The 21,936-nt window shown below is 46.8% G+C and overlaps 1 protein-coding gene across 2 annotated transcripts; it reads left to right on the top strand.

Annotated features, from left to right (window-relative positions):
* The first annotated feature begins 1,557 nt into the window (after positions 1-1,557).
* polr1b (RNA polymerase I subunit B) lies at positions 1,558-15,991 on the top strand. 2 transcript variants are annotated; one of them, XM_069658993.1, is made up of 15 exons: positions 1,558-1,790; positions 2,747-2,914; positions 3,017-3,163; positions 4,074-4,206; positions 4,302-4,438; positions 5,260-5,483; positions 5,585-5,756; positions 6,413-6,584; positions 6,665-6,946; positions 7,030-7,163; positions 7,241-7,411; positions 7,491-7,647; positions 13,665-13,861; positions 14,031-14,281; positions 14,787-15,991. In XM_069658993.1, exons 1-15 carry the CDS (start codon positions 1,614-1,616, stop codon positions 15,667-15,669), a joined length of 3,405 nt encoding a protein of 1,134 aa, XP_069515094.1. In that variant the 5' UTR covers positions 1,558-1,613; the 3' UTR covers positions 15,670-15,991. The 2 variants fall into 2 exon arrangements, with proteins under 2 accessions (XP_069515094.1, XP_069515095.1); XM_069658994.1 differs by lacking the exons at positions 1,558-1,790; positions 2,747-2,914; positions 3,017-3,163 and having other exon boundaries at positions 4,117-4,201.
* Positions 15,992-21,936: the final 5,945 nt, after the last annotated feature.

Below are 21,936 nucleotides of genomic sequence, written 5' to 3'. Positions count from 1 at the left end.
TAATACAGATGTGAACAACATGCAGGTTCCTGTCAATCATCACATTCACGTCTGCTCTGTGATGATCATGCTGCTGATCACAGGTCAGAGACAAAACAACAACACTATATTTATTTCAAACTAATGCTGCAATTAATATTTTCCTTTGATGAAGCTCAGAGTTTGACAAATCAAATCAAAATGTTCTTTAAAATGTTCAAATGATGAGAAACAGTGAAACAGGATGAATGATGTTCAGGTGAACTAGAAAAATTAGAGCAGAAAATGTGTAGAATGCTGACAGCTGAAATGAAATGTTGAATAAACTGCTTAAAGTTGTTGAAAAGACTGAAGAGGCAAGGAAGAGAGGTACAACAGTTGAATTGTTTCTGTAGCTGAAAAATGTAAAAAAAGAAAAAAAATGTAAAGAAAGTTGAATTGTGTGTGTGCGCGCGTGTGAATTGAATTCTGTGTGTCTGTGTGTGTGTGTGTGTGTGTGTGTGTTGACCGCATTGATTAGCTCATCTTAATCAGGGAGTCTCCAGCAGGCATCAGCGCCGCCCTGGTGTTGTTTCTGGATGGGTGTAACAAAAAAATCTCACAACATTCTTCCAGCAAAACCCGCGCCATGAGTGACCCTGTTGAAATCCATTGTAGCTGGCATATTCTCTCCCAACTCTCCACAGAAATGACTACATTTCCTTCTCTTTCCCACCTTTTCTTTATATATTCTGTACTGTCATCTTTAAGATGGATGCCATTATACAGTCTGGATATCATTTTATTGCCTGTTCGGGAATTAAGTAGTGATAGAAATAACTGCAGGAGCCCTGATTCAACCTTCCCAGACCTCTTTCAGTAGATGTGTTTCTGATGTCAGTGATGCCAGAAATGTGGACACCACAGCAAAATACAAAAGTGCTCCCAAGTGGGTCGCCTGAGGAAGTTGAAGTTACATTTAACATTACAGTTGATGGAGAGTTTTTCAGTGCTCCTGTTGCTTTGAAGCTTATTGTGTCAAAACTGTTAATCCATTTGGCTTCAAAATTGTATCATTTTATACATTTTGAGGATAAAATTGTAACTGTACCCCAAACATTCCACGCAATTCACACTAATGTTACAATCGGAAAAGGCTAAAAACAGTATAAAAGAAAAACTGTAAAAGATAGCAAAAAGCTGAATACAAGATAAATAGTTTAAAGAAAAGTGTGTGAAAGTATGCTGAAGTTATAGCATTTCAAAGTTGAATGAGTGAACCAGAGTTGAAGATCTCTTCTCATTCTAAAATTTTGTGGAAAAAGTATATGTTATATTTTAAAAAGAATAAAGAGTAGAAAAGAAAAATACAAGCACAAATGTCTTTGAAAAGCTTAACAGTTTTATAGCTGAACGGTTTTTGTAGCTGGAAGAATGCAGAAGGAGAACAGGATAACAAACTGTGGCAGAGCCCTGTCGGCAATAGAATGTTCAAGGAATAAAACCCCTTATTGTTTTCGCCACTAGGTGGCGGTAAGAGAGTCCGACAACAAAAATACCGAAGAAGAAGAAGACTTCCGGTGTTACACGGAGGTACTTCCGTGTTCAGCGTGCACATGTGGTAAACAAGCACATGAAGCCCTGACAGAACCATCATGGACTTTTCTACAAAGTGGACAAACTTACCGTCCGGACCGAGCCTGAAGAACCTGACCCGGGCAGGTTTCGGCGCCCTGAAGGAGGACCAGCACGCGGCGGTCCAGGACCTGACCCGAGCCCACATCGAGTCCTTCGACCAGGCGGTTTCTGACGGGCTGAGCCGGGTCGTGCAGGTCCGTATAGTCTGGATATTTATAAACCAGTCTAACTTATATTATACAGTAAAGCTGTGTGTTATATTATCATGTTAGAGTTACATGTTAGGCTAAACTATGCCGGGCTGAGCCGGGCCGTGCAGGTCTGCTTAGTCCGGATAAAGTTACAAATAAGAAAAACATAAATGTTAGAAGATCATGTGATGAAACTGCGGCTTCAATCAACGTTTTATTCTTACATATGCGTTTATAAGTACAGCTCTGCGTCACGTGAGCGGTTTATTATGGAGATGAAAAACTGAGGAGCCGCTCAGGACTAACTTTAACATGCAGCACACAGACTGATGTCAAAGTGACTAATGTTTACAATCATAATAATAATAATACTTTATTTGTATTGCACCTTTCAAGACAGGAGCACAAAGTGCTTTCCAGAAGTTAAAAACAGCACAGAACACAAAAATCTCAAAATACAAGCATGCAGTTAAACAACTGTATAAAGAAAAGTTAAAATAAAACAAAAGGTAGCAAAATACAATAAGGTTAAAATATGGAGATATTATGCACATCAGAGCTCTAATAAATTAGCTGTCAGCTAAAAAGGCAAGTTTGGAAAAATATGTCTTAAGATGATTTTAAAGCAGAAACAGTGTCCGCGGATCGAATACAAGAGATAATGTTGTGTACAGTCAGAGATAATGTTATATACAGTCAGAGATAATGTTGTATACAGTCAGTCCTCTGAATGTTCTGTGTGTGGCAGAGTTTAACTTCACAGATCAGAAGATCATTTAAATCTTTTAATAGTTTTATTGATTTTTTTTTCATCAACACATTTTCAGCTTTTTGTCATTTTGTAAAGTTTTTATTTTTAAACTGTTGGTTTGACTGAAGAAGAAGTCTGACACTCTGAAGAACATTTTACACAACTGATTAATCTGCAAACGGTCTCTCCCCCCCCCCCCCCCCCTCAGTCCATCCCTCCTCTGGAGTTCTCCTTCAGGAACGAGCAGATCAGTCTGGCGTTCGTGGAGGCGACCATCTTCAGTCCCCTGGTGGCCAAAGGCAGCATCTGCAGGGAGATGAAGGTGTTTCCTGCTGAGTGCAGAGGGAGGAGGTGTTCGTACCGGGGGAAGCTGGTGGTCAGTCTCACACAGTCTTATGTTTATAATAAATATTATGTTATATAATGATTATTATTATTGTTATATAATATACGTGTTAACCATCACTCTGTGCTGAAGGCGGACGTCAGCTGGTCGGTGAACGGTGTCCCTAAAGGCATCATTAAACAGTCGCTCGGTCAGCTGCCCATAATGGTGAAGTCAAAGCTGTGTAACCTGCACGGGCTGAGTCCCCGAGAGCTGGTGGAGCACCACGAGGAGGCACAGGTCACACACACACACACACACACACACACATACACACACACACACACACAATTGATCAGCCATAACATTATGACCTCCTGCCTAATACTGTGTAGGTCCCCTTCTGCTGCCAAAACAGCCCTGACCCGTCGAGGCATGGACTCCACGAGACCTCTGAAGGTGTGCTGAGGTATCTGGCACCAAGACTTGTGCAGCAGATCCTTTAAGTCCTGTAAGCTGCGAGGTGGGGCCTCCATGGATCGGACTTGTTTGTCCAGCACATCCCACAGACGCTCCATTGGATTGAGATCTGGGGAATCTGGAGGCCAAGTCAATACCTTGAACTCGTCGTGTTCCTCAAACCATTCCTGAACCATGTCTGCAGTGTGGCAGGGCGCATTATCCTGCTGAGAGAGGCCACTGCCATTAGGGAATACTGTTTCCATGAAAGGGTGTACTTGGTCTGCCACAATGTTCAGGTAGGTGGTACATGTCAAAGTAACATCCACATGAACAGCAGGACCCGAGGTTTCCCAGCAGAACATTGCCCAAAGCATCACACTGCCTCCCCCGGCTCACCTTCTTCCCATAGTGCATCCTGGTGCCCCTGGGAAGAGACGCACACGCACCCGGCCATCCACATGATGTAAAAGAAAACGTGATTCATCAGACCAGGCTGTCTTCTTCCATCGCTCCGTGGTCCAGTTCTGATGCTCACGTGTCCATTGTAGGAGCTTTTAGTGGTGGACAGGGGTCAGCATGGGCACCCTGACCGGTCTGCAGCTACACAGCCCTGTCAGTGGTCATAATGTTATGGTTGATAGGTGTATACAGATGAGAGCTGGTGGAGCACAATGAGGAGGCACAGGTCACACATACTAAATGAAATTATAGTAAATTTTACACATTAATAAAGTTTATATGTCAACAGGAAATGGGCGGTTACTTCATCGTGAACGGGATCGAGAAGGTGATCAGGATGTTGATTATGCCAAGGAGAAACTATCCCATCGCCATGTCCCGACCCAAGTGGAGGAGCAGAGGACAGGGATACACCCAGTACGGTAAATACCACCTTGAATATGTAATACACCCAGTACAAGTAGGGCTCTGTAAATTAAACCTGTATGTTTAAAGATGGCCGCCCTCTCCTCCTCAGGTATCTCTATGCGGTGTGTGAAGGAGGAGCACATGGCCATCAACATGAACCTTCACTATCTGGAGAATGGGACTGTGATGCTTAACTTCATCTACCAGAAGGAGCTCTTCTTTCTCCCTCTTGGCTTCGCTCTAAAGGTGAGCATCAGGTCCACTCTGCTGCCTGCTGACAATATACATGTTAACATATCAACATATATCAGACCTGCCAACCTGTACGCATTTTCACATCAAAGTACACTGTTACGATTTGTCCCCCTAAAGTTCGCAAAAAGCTGGTGACGCCTTGTCAGTTTTACCAGCGGTGGAGAGAAGTTAACTCAAGTCAACTTAAGTCTAACCCCAAGAGGCAGCAGCAATATGCCAGCGAGCGTCTAGCCTGCCGAAAAGCAAAAGAAGAAGGAAAAGAGTTTGACCAATCATAGTTCCGGATGCATTCCCCTTACCTCACCCACCTCCAAAAAAAACATTCGCAAGTGGGGATGATTGACACGTGCATAATGTAGTTTCAAAAGACAGTAACGTTAGCTAGGATACGAAAATCGACCGCAACACTCATGACCTGGATTTTATCCCTCTCGTTCCCCTCGTCACTCCGGCTGGCTGGTTCCTCAGTTGTGGACCGTTCTTTGAGTTGATTTGCAAAGGTACAGATGGGCCACGCTAACTGTGGAACATGTTTGCTGTGGAACATGTTTGCTGTGGAACATGTTTGCTGTGGAACATGTTTACTGTGGAACATGTTGACAGTGGGCCACGTTTGCTGTGGAACACGTTTGCTGTGGAACATGTTTACTATGACACATGTTTACTATGACACGTTTACTATGACGCATGTTTACTGTGGGCCATGTTGACAGTGGGCCACGTTTACTGTGGAACACGTTTACTTCTCTTACAGTGGACTGAGATAAACCATAGTAAAGTGTAGCGCCCCCTGCTGGTGTGTGTCTTTCCAGGCTCTGGTGGAGCTGTCGGACTTGGAGGTGCAGCAGGAGCTGATGAAGGGTCTGGAGGAGAACTCGTTCTTTAGGAGCTGTGTGTGTGAGATGCTGCGTGTGGTGATGGAGGAGGGCTGCTCCACCCGAAGCTCCACTCTCAACTACCTCGGAGAGAGGTTCAGGGTGAAGATGAGCCTGCCTGAGTGGTTCACCAACGAGCAGTGTGCTCATTTCCTGTTAGAGTGAGTCTGTCAAACACTACACAACATCTACACACCAACTTCACATTGTGTGTTAAACTGTGTGGATGTGAATATAAAGTGTGTGTGTGTCTGTGTTACAGTGAGTGCATCCTGATCCACCTGCGCTCTGACGTAGAGAAGTTCCACCTGCTGTGTTTGATGACGAGGAAGCTGTTCAGCTTTGCGAAGCAGGAGTGTTTGGAGGAGAACCCCGACAGCATCATGTGTCAGGAGGTCCTGACACCAGGCCAGCTCTACCTCATGTTCCTCAAGGTGAGACACTAACTCTAGTTTTACTCTAACTTTGTTAGTTTTAGCAGCTCTTCTTTGCTGTGACTTTCTGTTTTATAGCTCCTTATAATTTGTATCACATTGAGTCTTTGAATGGGGTCATTAAATTGAAGTCATTTCAGGGGCTTTTTCTTTAAAGAACTTTCGGTTTGTGTTGATTTTGGCTCCCCCTGTTGACAAAGCCGTACCTCTTATCTGTTTGCTGATTTTGCTTAAGTGGTGTTGAGCAAAAATCTCATCCTGCTTTCATATGCATCACCCACTTAAAATTTTTGCCCTGGAAAATGTGAACAAAGGCAGCGTGCAGGTAATCACTTCATCTGACCCCCCAGTTTCATTATTAAAAATAACGATATAGAAATAATCATCTTGTCGCTGATTGTCTGGTTTGCTTTTGATGGTCATAGAGAGTCATCAGAATTAATTTCAGTCTGTTTCATAACCAGCAAAGAACTCCTCACAGGAGCTTAAATCAAACCAGATTGACTTCAATGACTGCAAAGCTTCCAGTGTGAAGTCATCGTTAGCATGTTGAGCTCTGAGCTTCACCAACACTGAAGAACATGAAGTTATTGATAACGATAGAGTTTAGAGGCAGGAAAAACAGCTCAGCCTCTAAAGAAACACTCCCCCCCCAGGAGCGCCTGTCGGCCTGGTTGGTGTCGGTGAAGCTGTCCTTCGAGAAGCGCGGCAGCCGGCTGAGCGGAGGCTGGAGCGCAGAAAACGTAATGAAGATTTTCAACATGGGCTCCGACCTCACCAAACCCTTTGAGTACCTGATGGCCACTGGGAACCTCAACTCCAGGACGGGTACTGATCCGTGTGGATGTCTGTGTGTGTGTGTTTAAGAAACAAAGTTCCTGTTTTAAACCATCCTTCTGTGTCATCAGGACTCGGCATGCTGCAGAACACGGGTCTGTGTGTCGTCGCAGACAAACTGAACTTCATCCGCTACCTGTCTCACTTCCGCTGCGTGCACCGAGGAGCCGCCTTCGCCAAGATGAGGACCACGACGGTCCGGAAGCTTCTGCCTGAGTCCTGGGGCTTTCTGTGCCCGGTCCACACGCCGGACGGGGAGCCGTGTGGACTCATGAACCACATGACGGCCAGCTGTGAGATTGTCACGCAGAGTCTTTCCACAGTGTCTCTGCCCACGCTGCTCTGCTCCCTGGGTGGGTTTACAGATGAACACATGAATGATTGATGAATGAGCGGGTGTTAATGCGTTGTATTTATTAAATCTTTGAATCCTTAGGTGTGACTCCTGTGGATGGCTCTCCGGGGCAGGCGATCTCAGATTGTTACCCGGTGGTGCTGGACGGGGCCATGGTCGGCTGGGTGGAGACTGAATTAGCTCCAGCGGTGGTCAACTCGTTACGCAGGTTTAAGGTACGTTCACATGATATGATTTACACCTGGCTGCACCTTACACATTATCTGATATTTTTTCGTGTTTAACCCTCCAGGTGCTGAGGGAGAAGAAGATGCCTCCTTGGACTGAGATAGTTCTGGTTCCTAAAACGGGGAAGGCCAGCCTGTACCCGGGTCTGTTCCTGTTCACCACGCCCTGCAGGATGGTGCGGCCCGTCAGGAACTTATCTCTGGGGAGGCAGGAGCTGATTGGCACCTTTGAACAGGTACACTGAGTGTTATAGATGTTTGGTGATTCAGCTTATTGATTATTGACGATTACTGATCCTGTGTCTGTCTCTGCAGCTGTACATCAATGTGGGTGTGATGGAGGACGAGGTGGAGCCCAGAGTGACGTCTCATCAGGAGCTGTTTCCTCACAGCATGCTGAGCGTGGTCGCTAACTTCATCCCGTACTCAGACCACAACCAGAGTCCCAGGAACATGTACCAGTGCCAGATGGGTCTGTCTGACAAACACACACACACTCACACAGGCACACACTCACACACGCACACACTATGAATGTCCATCCATATCAATATTAGCAGACACCTGCGCAGCAGCGTGATAAACATAGTAAATTTTGTACCCGTGCGTGCGCACGTGCGTTGTTACGTGCGCAGACTACATCACGTGTAACAAGAACATGCGTACTGCACTTAGAAGCGTGTGCACGCACGCCTATTACTGTTGGAGAAATTTTGTTAAGTGTCCACACACACACGCGTTCGCATTTTTTGATACTACGCAACCGGAGGTTGATCTGCATCGCACACACCAGTCCGCGTACATGAACGCCTCACGTTGTTTTCCTCTATTTCATTCTATTTCTGTGTTCCATTTTCATCCAGTAGATGGTGCCGTCGAGCCAATAAAACACTCGTATATAATTATAGTTTTTTTATTTTTTAAGTATTATTATGAGATGTAATTAGAAAAACACAGACACAAAGTTAGTAGCCTAGATACAGTTTTTTTAGTATTGTGGAAGAAAGTATTTGAATGAAATATTTATTTTATCATTTCCACAGAAGGCAGAGTTAGCTCACTGGGTAAGGAGCTGGGATTACAGTCCAAACATTATGGGATCGAAACTCACCGTTGCCATGTTTTTTTTGTGTGTGTATTATTTTTATTTTTGCTTCATTTTCAATTGGAAATTATAACCGCTACATTACTCAATATTTGACCAGCGGATTTTTATTATTTTTGAGTATGTATCTGTCCCGTGGGCAGAACTGATTTAGAAGAGCAGTATTGGTGACAACAAGTGATTTGAGATCGTTAACAAATGATCTGTGGGTTTTTTCACGGGACGTGCTCAATTTAATGGATGGATTAATTTATAATTCCCGTGTATCATATAACTTCACTGATATCTCATGATTTTTGCGCATCATAACCACTTTTTGATCAACTGTCATTGTTGGGAGGAATGATGAAACAAACGGGACGACCGGGGAATCCCGAGTGACATCATGCGCTCCCAGAAGGAAAGCCCTCTGCCCCACTGCCCCTCCCACTCATTCACCTTTTATTTTTTAAACATTTCATTACTAAAAAACAAGGTTTTTTTTTTTGGTTACAGGAAGTACGTCACTTTCCTTTGTCTCCTTCGTCTTTGTTTTCACAGACAACACATGACAGACAGACTAGCGACCACACGAGTGTCTATAAAGTCCAGACCAACACAGTTTCAGCAGGTGGTGTGATAGTGACGAAATTATGACTCAACATTTAATTTATCAGAGTCAGCATCAGAGCACATCTAACCGGGGGGCATTCAGTGAATGCGGGGGTCACTTTCTGCCACTCAAGAACTCAGTATACGATGTAAATACGTGATAATATTAGTTTTCTGTAAACAATCAACACGCTAATCCATGTCTTATACCAAAACATCCAAAGGAGCAAGTTTTCACGTTGGCATCGCATAGTGTACTCGAGTTGTCAAAAAATTACAGCCTCTCTCTCTCTCTCTCTCTCTCTCTCTCTCTCTCTCTCTCTCTCTCTCTCTCTCTCACTCTCTCACACTCACTCACTCACTCACTCACTCACTCACTCACTCACACACACACACACACACACACACACACACACACACACACACACAGAGCCTCTCTTTCTTTCACGCACGCATGCACTCAGCCATTGCACATCACTGAAACAACTGTAATAGAGCACACAGCCAGATGCAGCATAAATTCAGACAGGACAAAAACCCAGTCAGCTTTAAGTGTTATAAACAAGTATGCCACGGCGGGAAAAATAAGGTACATTAAAAGCAAGGCTTACCTTTAAAAGTTATAGGCGGCGAGTGTGGCCACTAAACCTTCGAAGAACGTTGTCTTTCCACTCGGTTGTGCATTTTCGGGTCAAGTCTCTTTCGAAGACCAGCTGAACCAACTGGGCCTTTCTTTTATGAAGCAATGCACGTCTGTGGTCCGAAAACACATTTCTCAAGTTTGAACACAGTCAGCACACTTGGCATCGCCATCAGATGCGTGTGGTACTTTGAGAGGATTTACTGTACAGTCTAACCCACCCCCGTCTGTTCTGATTGCTTTGCGAGCTGAAAAACTGTTTAGCAACTTTGAATTCTGTCTCAATGACATCCACTCATGACAGGTCCATAATGTGCTTCACAGCACTGACGTCAAGGAATGCGGTGCTCTCTGGATTTAGCGCAGAAAGCGCACCAGCCAGCTGTGAGTTGCGCTCGCTGAATCTATGATCCATTTCTCCAAATACTGAATCTACAATGCTGTAATCTAATCCTCACTGTATAGTGACTTAAATAATTAACACACAGATTAATAAAATATAAAGTTTGGAACTAAAAGGCTGGATTGCAGGCGGGTGAGGGCGCAGGAAAGGGGGGGCACAGTAACTTATTTGGGGCCCGCATTGCCCGCAAATTTTTTTTGTTTTTCAATTTTCTTTGAATGATATATTTAACATTTTGCAACACAGAAACATGAACATGTCCTTGATGATCAAAAATATCCATCCATCCATCCATTATCTTCCGCTTATCCGGGGCTGGGTCGCGGTGGCAGCCTACTCAGCAAGGTGACCCAAGCGTCCCTTTCCCCAGCAACATTTTCCAGTTCCTCCTGGGGGATTCCGAGGCGTTCCCAGGCCAGACAGGATATATAATCCCTCCAGCGAGCTCTGTGTCTGCCGCGGGGTCTCCTCCCAGTTGGACGTGCCCAGAAGACCTCCAAAGGGAGGCGCCCAGGAGGCATCCTAATCAGATGCCCGAACCACCTCATCTGGCTCCTTTCGACGCGAAGGAGAAGCGGCTCTACTCCGAGCTCCCCCCGGATCTCCGAGCTCCTGACCCTATCTCCAAGGCTGTGCCCAGACACCCTCCGAAGGAAACTCATTTCGGCCGCTTGTATCCGCGATCTCATTCTTTCGGTCACTACCCAAAGCTCGTGACCATAGGTGAGGGTTGGAACGTAGATCGGCTGGTAAATCGAAAGCTTTGCCTTCAGGCTCAGCTCCCTCTTCACCACCACAGTCCGGTACAACGCCTGCATTACTGCTGATGCTGCACCGATCCGCCTGTCAATCTCACGATCCATCTTACCCTCACTCGTGAACAAGACCCCAAGATACTTGAACTCCTTCGCTTGAGGCAAAGACTAACTCCCCACCTGGAGGGGGCAATCCACCGGTTTCCGGCAGAGAACCATGGCCTCAGACTTGGAGGTGCTGACTCTCATACCAACCGTGTCACACTCGGCTGCAAACTGCCCCAATGCCTGCTGGAGGTCCCAGCTTGATGAAACCAACAGAACAACATCATCTGCAAAAAGCAGAGATGAAATCCTGAGGTCCCCAAACTGGAAACCCTCCTCCCCCCGGCTGCGCCTTGAGATACCGTCCATGAAAATCACAAACAGCATCGGTGACAAGGGACAGCCCTGGCGGAGGCCAACACGCACTGGGAACGTGTTTGACTTTGTGCCGAGGATGCGGAAATAGCTCTCACTTTGGTTATACAGCGACCGGATGGCTCGTATCAATGGCCCCGGTACCCCATACTCCCGCAGGACCCCCCACAGGACCACCCGGGGGACACAATCGTACGCCTTCTCTTAGTCCACAAAACACATGTAGACTGGATGAGCAAACTCCCATGCCCCCCTAAGCAGCCCTGCCAGGGTAAAGAGCTGGTCCACTGTTTCACGGCCAGGTCGGAATCCACATTGTTCCTCCTGTATCCGAGGTTCGACAATCGGCCGGAGCCTCCTTTCAAGCACCCTGGAATAAACTTTACCCTGGAGGCTGAGTAGTGTTATACCCCGATAGTTGGGAGACACCCTCCAGTCCCCCTTTTTTAAAAATGGGAACCACTGTCCCGGTCTGCCATTCCATAGGTACTGTCCCAGACCTCTACGCGACATTGAAGAGGCGTGCCAGCCACAACAGCCCAACAATGTCCAGAGCTCAGGGCGAATCTCATCCACACCTGGCGCGTTGCCACTGATGAGCTTCTTGACTACCTTAGCGACCTCTGCCACGGATATAGATGAGGCTTTCCCTGGAACTTCAGACTCTGCCTCCTCATCAGAGGACGGTTTGCCAGAACTTCTTTTAGGCCAACTGAAAGTCCTTCTCCATTGCCTCCCCAAACTCCTCCCACACCCAGGTTTTTGCTTCCGCAACCACAGAAGCTGCAGCCCTTCTGGCCACTTAATACCCGTCTGCTGCCTCTGGAGACCCCTGGGCTAACCAAGTCCGAAAGGCCTCCTTCTTCAGCCTGATGGCTTCCCTCACCGTCGGTGTCCACCAACGGGTTCTCAGGTTGCCGCCACGACAGGCACCGACAGCCTTCTGACCACAACTCCTTGTAGCCGCTTCCACAATGGAGGCTTTGAACACGGCCCATTCGGATTCCATGTCCTCAACCTCCCCCAGGATGCAAGAGAAATTCTTCCGGAGGTGGGAGTTGAAGACCCCGCGGGCCTCTGCCAGACGTTCCCAGTTCACCCTCACCACACGTTTAGGTTTACCAGGTCTGTCCCGCAGCCTCCCCCGCCCTCTGATCCAACTCACCACCAGGTGGTGATCAGTTGACAGCTCTGCTCCTCTCTTCACCCGAGTGTCCAAAACATGCGGTCGCAGATCTGATGAAACAACCACAAAGTTGATCATTGATCTACGGCCTAGGGTGCTCTGGTACCAGGTACACTTATGAGCAACCCTATGTTCGAATATGGTGTTTGTTATGGCCAATCCATGACGAGCACAGAAGTCCAATAACAAGACACTACTCGAGTTCAGATCGGGCAGGCCGTTCCTCCCAATCACCCCCCTCCAGGTTTCTCCATCATTGCCCTCATGAGCATTAAAGTCCCCCAGTAGAACTATGGAGTCCCCAGATGGGATCCCTTCCAGGACCCCACCCAGTGACTCCAAGAAGGCCGCGTACTCCGAACTGCTGTTCGGTGCATAGGCACAAACAACAGTCAGAGCCTTCCTCTCCGCAACTTGCAGTCGCAGAGAGGCGACCCTCTCGTTCACTGGGGAAAACTCCAACACAGCAGCGCTCAGCCGGGGGCTTGTGAGTATCCCCACACCCGCCCGACGCCTCTCACCCTGGGCAACTCCGGAAAAGGTGAGAGTCCAGCCCCTCTCCAGGATCTTGGTTTCAGAGCCAGAGCTGTGCGTGGAGGTGAGCCCAACTATCTCTAGTTGGTAACGCTCCACCTCCCGCACCAGCTACGGCTCCTTCCCCACCAGAGAGGTGACATTCCACGTGCCAACAACCAGTCTATGCTGCCGGGGATCAGCACGCCAAGGCCCCCGCCTTTGCCTGCTGCCCAGTTTGCATTGCACCTGACCCCTATGCCTATCCTTGCAGGTGGTGGGCCCACAAGGCGGCGGCTCCACATTGCTCGTTCGGGCTGAGCCCGGCCAGGCCCCATGGACAAAAGCCCGGCCCCGCCCATTGACTTATAAGTCAATGGGCAAACTACATGACACGTCAGGCGTTGCTTTGCTGCACAGGCGTCAAAGCACGTTCAGTTGATAGCTGCGCACGTTTATTGAAACGTATGGACCTTCATACACATACACACACACACTCACACACACACACACACACACACACACACACACACACACACACACACACACACACACACACACACACAGCCCAGGCACAGTGCTCCTGCTGTGACATTTTTACTTTGCGCAGTGATGAAGCGTCGTGCCTGTGCAGGTTTATCTAACATGTTAACATGTGATTGCTAAAACATTAATTGTTTATGCAACGGAGAGCGATGTGCGGGTGTGAGCTTGTTGTCTACATAATCCTGTAAAAATGTTATCATAATACCAAAAACAAAACTTCCATAACCTTCAGGTCACTTTCTACTGATATGAAGCCTCTGAAGATTCTCACTCATGGATCCCCCGTGTGTCTGTTCAGGAGGTTAAAGGGTTAACTGTGTGTGTCCTCAGGTAAGCAGACGATGGGTTTCCCTCTTCACTCCTTCACGGATCGATCCGATAACAAGCTTTACCGCCTGCAGACGCCTCAGAGCCCGCTGGTCCGGCCCTCCATGTACGACCGCTACGACCTCGACAACTACCCGAGCGGCACCAACGCCGTTGTGGCCGTCATCTCCTACACGGGCTACGACATGGAGGACGCCATGGTGAGCAACTCTGCAGCTACTGTTAATATTACTGTAGAAGAAGACAAACATCTGCTGTCAATAAACTATAGAAGAAGAGTGGAAGCTGCAATAAATATAGCATAGAAGAAGAGTACAACTGCTGCAGTAAATAACCTGTAGAGTGATGCACAGATTCATGTCTCCTTAGATCGTGAACAAGTCATCGTGGGAGCGCGGCTTCGCTCATGGCAGCATCTATAAGACTGAGCTGGTGGACCTGGCAGACAAAGTTCGGGGTGAAGACAGTGTCGTGTTCGGGACCAAACCTGGAGACCCCAAAGTGTCGGACAAACTGGACGGTGACGGTCTGCCTCACATCGGGTCCACACTGCAGTACGGAGACCCATTCTACAGCTACATCAACCTGAACACGGGACAGACCTTCATCACCTTCTACAAGTCAGTGTTAAATCATCAGTGTTTAACAATGTTTCACATTATAATTAAAGACTCTAAAAGTGAACATAGCATCAAATCATAGAAAAAAGTATACGTACAGATACTTGTGTAGTATCTGTAGAAGTAGTGCCCTGCAGCACCAACGTAGTGTCCAGGCTCTCAGATGTCCTCACTGTACAAAGTAAAAAGTGTCCTTCTGAAGGACATTTCTACCGGCCGTTGAGCTAATATGATAAATATTTGGAGACTGTTAAACTGAAAAAATTGGAACCTAAATCAAAGAATCATCTTTTTATGTTTTTTTAGTAGAAAGTAGATATTGGTATTAAAATGGCTAAAAGGAAAACATTGTCAGAAAAATACTGTGTAGTTTTCAGGTATCTGTACTTGCAGTACTGTAACACAGTATTTGTGATCTTCAGTTCTGACCCTCCTCGGTGTGTTTTAAAGTTAGCCTCTGACCTCCTCAGATTAAAGGAAGTTAACATGTGTTTGTGTTTCTCAGGAACCAGGAGTCGTGCGTGGTCGATAACATCAAGATCTGCAGTAACGACACTGGCTCGGGCCGCTTCAAGCGGGTCTGCATCACGGTTCGAATCCCTCGTAACCCAACCATCGGCGACAAGTTCGCCAGCCGGCATGGTCAGAAGGGCATCCTGAGCCGCCTGTGGCCGGCCGAGGACATGCCGTTCAGTGAGAGCGGCATGAGCCCCGACATTCTGTTCAATCCGCACGGCTTCCCATCTCGCATGACCATCGGCATGCTGATCGAGAGCATGGCAGGGAAGTCAGGTGCACTGCACGGCCTGAGCCACGACGCCACGCCCTTCAGCTTCTCCGAGGACAGCTCGGCGCTCGAGTACTTTGGCAAGATGCTACAGGCAGGGGGGTACAACTACTACGGCACAGAACGGCTGTACAGCGGGCTGAGCGGGAGGGAGCTTGAGGCAGACATCTTCATTGGGGTTGTCTACTACCAGCGTCTGCGTCACATGGTTTCCGACAAGTTCCAGGTGAGGACGACGGGGGCGCGGGACAAAGTGACCAACCAGCCGGTGGGGGGGAGGAACATCCAGGGTGGGATCCGGTTCGGGGAGATGGAGCGAGACGCCCTGCTGGCTCACGGCTCATCCTTCCTGCTGCACGACCGTCTGTTCAACTGCTCTGACCGCTCAGTGGCTCAGGTGTGCGTGGACTGCGGCAGCCTGCTGTCCCCCCTGCTGGAGAAGCCCCCCCCCTACTGGTCGGCCATGAGGCACCGACAGACGGTGTGCTTGCTGTGCGGCAGGAGCGATGCCATCGACTCGGTGTCCGTGCCGTACGTGTTTAGGTACTTTGTGGCCGAGCTGGCAGCCATGAACATCAGAGTCAGACTGCAGGTTAAATAGGTCCACATGATGATCATGTGATCAACACGGTTCAATACAAACTGTGTGTGTGTGGTTACTCCTCATAAAGCTGCTGCAGAAACATGAAACTGTAGAGATGTGACGAGTCTGAGAAGTCTTCTGTTTTTGTTTTATAAAATGAGCCTGTTGACCCGTCTGCTGCTCAGTGGCACCTGTCTCTCTCTCTCTCTGTCCCGGTCTCTCTCTCTGAGTCTGACAGATCACTGTTCAAAACTGGTCTACCATTAAAGTTATATTTTGTGAAGTTTGAAGATGTTTTCTGTTGATTGTGATCTCTGGATGTTTTCTCTCTTACAAACATGAGCTGTTATTTTGTTAATAAAAACAATTGCATTTAAATCTGTTTAATCATAAATAAAAATAAATTAATAATTATTATTATTAAGTTGTATATATTGTTCAGCTGATATCATCAGGTACATATGAGCCTGTCAGATCGCTATGCAGATTAGTAGTCTACCTGCTGGGGCATCGCAGCATCTCTAACAGTAACTTTGCCTACAGGTGCCTGAGAATCCTCTGCCTGGGGAAGCCACACCGAACACCTTTTTGGGCCTAGTCTGGTCATCACCTGGGGACTACCAGTCAGGGATGTTTCACTTCTATACCCCAGTAAGTCTCCTGGTGGCGGTAGATGTACTGGGGTAAAGGAGATCTCTCCCTGCCACTCCCTGCTGCTGCCCTAGGTGTTGCTTGCCCCCCTAACTCCTGTGCTTCCTCTTCAGCCACAGCCAGAAATTGCCTTTCTATGCTTCCTACACCAGCTCTTTGAGAGCTTTCCGGTGTCCTGCTCCTGCGTAGCCCATGTCGCAGGCCAGTAGTTACGTTGGGGAGCCAACAAAGCCCCGGCACCTTACTTCCACAGGACATGCAACAGCCTTTCAGCCCGCCTCCCTGCAATCTGCTGCCAGGTCAGAAAACTTGTTCTTTTTCCACTGGTGGGCAGCCTTCAGGGGACAAGGCAGGGTGCCATACATTAATCTGATCAGAAAGCAGAGCCTCCAAATGCTGTGACAAACAAGATTGAGAAGTTAGAGGTACAGTAGGCATTTCCATTGGATGTTCTAACTGTTGTGGTGGGTGCAGCACATCCGCAAAGTACTTGGATACCAGGAGCCTCATGTACAAAGGGTGCGTGCGCACAAAAACGTGGCGTACGCTCTTTTTCACGGCAAAGTTCAGATGTATCAAGACTGAAATGATCGTGGAAATGTGCGGTGCCTCACGCCAACTTCATGGCTGGCGTACGCACGTTTCTACAGCTGTTGATCCTTTGGGACACTTAGAGGTGATGCTGGGAAACTGTTATAATAAATAAATGTGAAAACAATTAGTCCTCAGACTAAGTGATGTGCACATCAGAGACACATGAACAATTAACACCGATGAACAATTAACACACCCACCTGTCTTCAATTACATGAGTTGATATAAAAGCATGCGCAAAGTGGTGCAAAAAATACCGTTGGAAGACATTATAAATGGTGCACGAAGAGAGCGTGTGTTCAGAGACAGAGAAGATTTATTGGCACATGATGACAACTGGCTCATCAGCCGCTTTAGGTTCCTGAGGGCAATCCTCCTGGAACTGTGCGCAGAGCTGCGGCCGGCCTTGGAGCGCAACACAGCAAGGTGTGCCGCATTGTGATGGCGTGCGGCGTCCTCCACAATGTGGCACACCGGCACGACATACCACTGCCAGAGCAGCATAAGCTGGACCCATGAATGTGCATCCTACCCAGAAGGCCATTCGGGCCCGGCAACATTTGATTTCAACCATGTAAAAGAGGCAAGGACGAAGAATTCACTCATTCACCAATGCATTTATTGATTCACCGATATTTGTGAGGACGCCTAGTAGTTGATCTAGGCGATCATTTATGCTGCCTATTGCTTTAACGAGTTCTTCTTGTGACTCACAGCAACATGGTTAAATAGGTTTGGATTACATCCAACTAAATGGCCCAACAGTGACACCTGCTGTTGTATATGTGTAACTGCAGCTTGGTCTCAGAGTAGAGATGGCAGGGCGTTATGGGTAATTCCTCACAGCATCGGAGGAATTATTACAGGTAACGTGTAAAACGGTCTCTGAATGTTCAATTAAGTTCACATTAATGCACATACAACCGAAGATGATTATTTGTGGTTTATTGTTCAGTGTCTTAACAATAATTTTGCCATGTTGTTGATGAGTTAACTCTTCGTTTTTGTATGTTTTATTGATGATAAAAGATCGCTAGCTAGCGGCTAACATTAGCATCGTGCATGCGGTTACCTGGAGAATCACCATTCTGCTCTGTTTGGTTTTGTAACACATGCAGGTATGTTGTTTCAAGCATTTATTGAGACATTTTTGGTTTATAAAACACTAAGATTTATTCTTTGAATGTAAGTCATACCTTTGCAATGTAAATATTTCATGATGAAATGCAGAGTTAAAAATATTCTAAAATTTCATAGTGTTATTCATATTGTTGTAAAAAAAAAAAAAACTGTAAAAGCATTTATAATTCTGTGAAACACAGTTAAAACGAGTGTGCGGTTACCTTCGAGAATCACCATTCTGCTCTGTTTTGTTTTGTTACACATGCAGGCTGGCAGTGTAATAAAAATACTGTTCCAACCAACATGAGCGGCTCCAGTGAATAATTCTTAGAAGACGGCCTGATTACACATGGGTCACACTGGCATGTATAAATTTAAATTCAAAAGATTTCAAACCAAATAATACCATACATACAGCATTCACGCATGAACCTCTATCTTATAGGGCTGTGAGTAGGCTATACTCATGAACTGGCTGATGCTACTGGAGTTCTGCTCCATTGGGATGAAAACTATGACAGCTCTTTGCCACTCTGAAGGGATTACTTGATTCTTCCACGCCGCTCTTAGGAGTTTCCACAGGATTCTTAAGACCGTAGGGCAGTTTTTGTAAAGCTTATACAGAATCTATTTGGGGCCTGGGGCTGAGGCTGCTCTTGCTTTTTGGACAACGTCTGCTGCCTTGGCAAGTTTGGGGAGAGCAGCTTTGAACGGTTAGGCTGGGGGAGCTGGGCAAGGAGCGTAACCTGGAGATCCCAATGGGGTCGACTTTGCTGGTTCACAGTACTGCTCGCTGATGTGGTTTTCAAGCTCAGACTTTGTAATATCCAGGTTTCCACTCCTCATGTCCTCCGGCAGTTGTCTTGCTTGCTTGAAGGGATTCTTACTCTTTTCTTTCTCCTTTGTGCATTTGCAAAAATGTTCTGCCCTCTGCAGCCTGGCAAGGTTTTCTTAACCTCCTCTCGCAGTAGCTTCAGGCCTTGCTTTACTCCTGCCTTACCTTTATCCACTGCATTCAGAGCTGACACCACCTCATCACCAACTGCTCGATCTCTCTGCCTTGGGCCACCTCATCGCCTTTCTGGGATTTCTCCAAATCTGCTCCTGCACTCCTTGTACAGGATGTCTCCAATGCAGTTGAGCTTGGTTTCCTGCCGGCCATGCAGTGATTGCTCTAGAACAGGTGTCGGCAACTGGATTATTTTGATAAAGAGGCTTTTAATTATTAAACAACGCCATGACAGTCAAGGACAAAGAAACATTCATGCTACGGAACAGGGCGTGAGCGGCACAGCAGACAGTGGACAGCTCCTTGTGCTGAAACAAATCACCGTCACAGCAGCAACAGTTATCACCAGAATCACCTCTTCTTTAATCTTTTGCCTACAAAAAAGAATTTTGTTACAGAATACATAACGATAGCTTAGCACTTAATGTGAAAACTGATATCTCCCATCCCATTTTTTGGATGTCTGGTGATTTTGATTTCACTTTTACCTGAAGGCAGTTCTCAAGGTTTTTACAAGTCAGTCAATTCCTTTCTTGTGTCTTTATCGCATTCATTGAGGAGAAGGTCGACTCTCATGTACACATGGAAGGGAACAGTGGCAGCACATAAATGGCAGTCTTTTGATCATGCTGTATTCATCTGAGCATGCAACCCAAAAGGCGCTCACAGACTCCGCATTTCTGAGCGCATTGCTGACCAGGGAGGTTGTTTGGAAGTCAATCCACTCCATCTGAAATGCAGCTTCATCCAAGGAGGGGATCATTTTTTTGCCAGGGTGGTCTCTATTTGCACGTAGTGTGAGAGGATCACGTACAAGAGCAATGATGTCCTTTGGAAAAGAGTAGTCCTCATACCGAGAAGTGAAGCTGGCCCGTGACTTCTTGATGAAGTCCACCATCAGCTCTATCACCTGTCCCGGTGCCTGTGATTTTAGTGAACTGAAATGCAGGAGCCTTCCTGCTGATATGTCTGACTCTACCAACTCCAGCTTCCTTGTGAATGATTCCAGCTTTTCAACCATGTCCACTACAGTTTTACCTCTCCCCTGTAGTAGCAGGTTAAGCTGGTTTCGGTGGCCAGATATATCCACTAAAAATGCTATATTGGACATGAACTTTTTGTCATCCACAAGGGCAAGGTGGTCAGCTGCGAGCCCTAATCTTGCTCGATTTAAGGAACGCCTTGACCTCATCTAATAGCACACAGAAACGCTTTGCCTTTGCTTATCCAGCGCACATCATTGTGTAGCATCAGGTCGAGGGTGGCCTCCTCTGACTCAGCCACAAAGTGTCGGAAAAGCCAATGCTGGGTGCTTGATGTACCCCTGACAAAATTAATGATGCGCATCATTTTATCCATTAGTTCCTTCAGCTTACCACTGAGCGTGGCACAAAGGACACTCTGGTGGATGAGGCAATGCAGTCCATGCATTTGGGGCACCAGCTCCTTCAATCTGCTCCCCAGACCCCTGTGCTTTCCCAACATAGCAGGAGACCAGTCTGTCACGATTAAGTTTACTGTGTCTAATGATAGTGAATGCAATTAACTCTTCCAGTTTGTTAACCTTAACTTCTTTGAAAACCTCTGCGTCAGTGAATGGCCTGTTGTACAGTGCGATCACCCGAGATGCTTTCAGGGATGCACTTTCTGTTAGCTGTGAGGCCTCGCATTACGATTCTGCTGCTGTTGCATAGCTTACTGTCGGTGCTTCAATTTTGCGCTTTCGTGCCTCTGTCTGGAGCGGAAAGGCCACTTTGAAGGTGCCATGCTTTGTCTCATGATGTCGTCTTGCATTATATTCCTTGCATACATCTACAACTTCATTGCAGACAAGACACACTGGCTTTGCATTCATGAAACCAGGTAAGATAAACGCATAGTTGTCTTTCCATTCTTCTTTGTATGCCCTATTTTCGCTGTCAACTTTCCTCTTTAAAGCTTTTGATAGAGACATTTTCCTCGCTCTATTAGGCCAGTAATTAACTTCACCATGTCCCACACATGAGAAGGTGAATAAAGACAAAGACTAACCCTAACCCTTTTATTATTTCAGGCAATGCAAAACCCAGACACCATCACACCTGTGGCTTGACTGACTGTCCTACACAATTTAACCACAGGGTGGCGCAGTTGACAAAAGACACTCTGTAACGGACTGTTGCAAATTGTAGTTGCATTCTTTCAATAAATCAACTTCATGAATTAGCCTTTGATTATGTTCTGGCCTGCCATCTAGGGGCTTCGAAAAAAATTAGCCTGAGGCCAAACTTACTTGCTGACAACAACTCTAGAATGAAGTCCTTATCCAGATGCTGCCATACTACCACCTCTTCTTGCCACTTGATTGCCCGTCTCCGCCCAGGTTCTTTCCTCTCCACTGGCTCCTGTTTGTTGGTTAAGGTTTGTATTCTGGGTGTGTTCGCCACAGCGCCACCTTCAGAGGGATTATGCTCCGTGTTGGCCCTCCCATGTCCACCATCCGACTGTCCTCATCAACGCTGGATCCTTCACGGGTTCCGCTTCTCTGACTTGCAGTGTAATGCCGCTGTTGGCCTTCCTCTCCACACTTTCTCCTTCCCTGGTGATTCCGTAAACCTTACTGTAAAACACTGAAAGCAGTTACATTCATTACACCCACCCACACCCGCATCTCCTCGTTATCATACAGTCTTTGTCAGGGTCTGCTCTAATCGTTCCAAGAAATCTGTCCGTTTTGGCCCCTCTTTCACCCCGCCTCTCAGAGGGCCATCGAGTTGTTTTCACATATATATATTAGTATTGTTTAATATACTTTCATGCTCATATTAAACTTTTTTACAGCTCATATAAACACAGACACAATGTTTGGGATGATTTTTAAATGGTGTATAAATGGTGTCATCATGTAGTTTGTCCAGCAGGGGGTGCTG

The sequence above is a fragment of the Semicossyphus pulcher genome, unplaced genomic scaffold (assembly GCF_022749685.1).
Source record: "Semicossyphus pulcher isolate SPU_LCO1_2020_fin unplaced genomic scaffold, fSemPul1.0.p SCAF_12, whole genome shotgun sequence".
Lineage (NCBI taxonomy): Eukaryota > Metazoa > Chordata > Actinopteri > Labriformes > Labridae > Semicossyphus > Semicossyphus pulcher.
The sequence above is the reverse complement of the archived record's forward strand: the minus strand, read 5'-3'. Positions and strand labels throughout refer to the sequence as shown.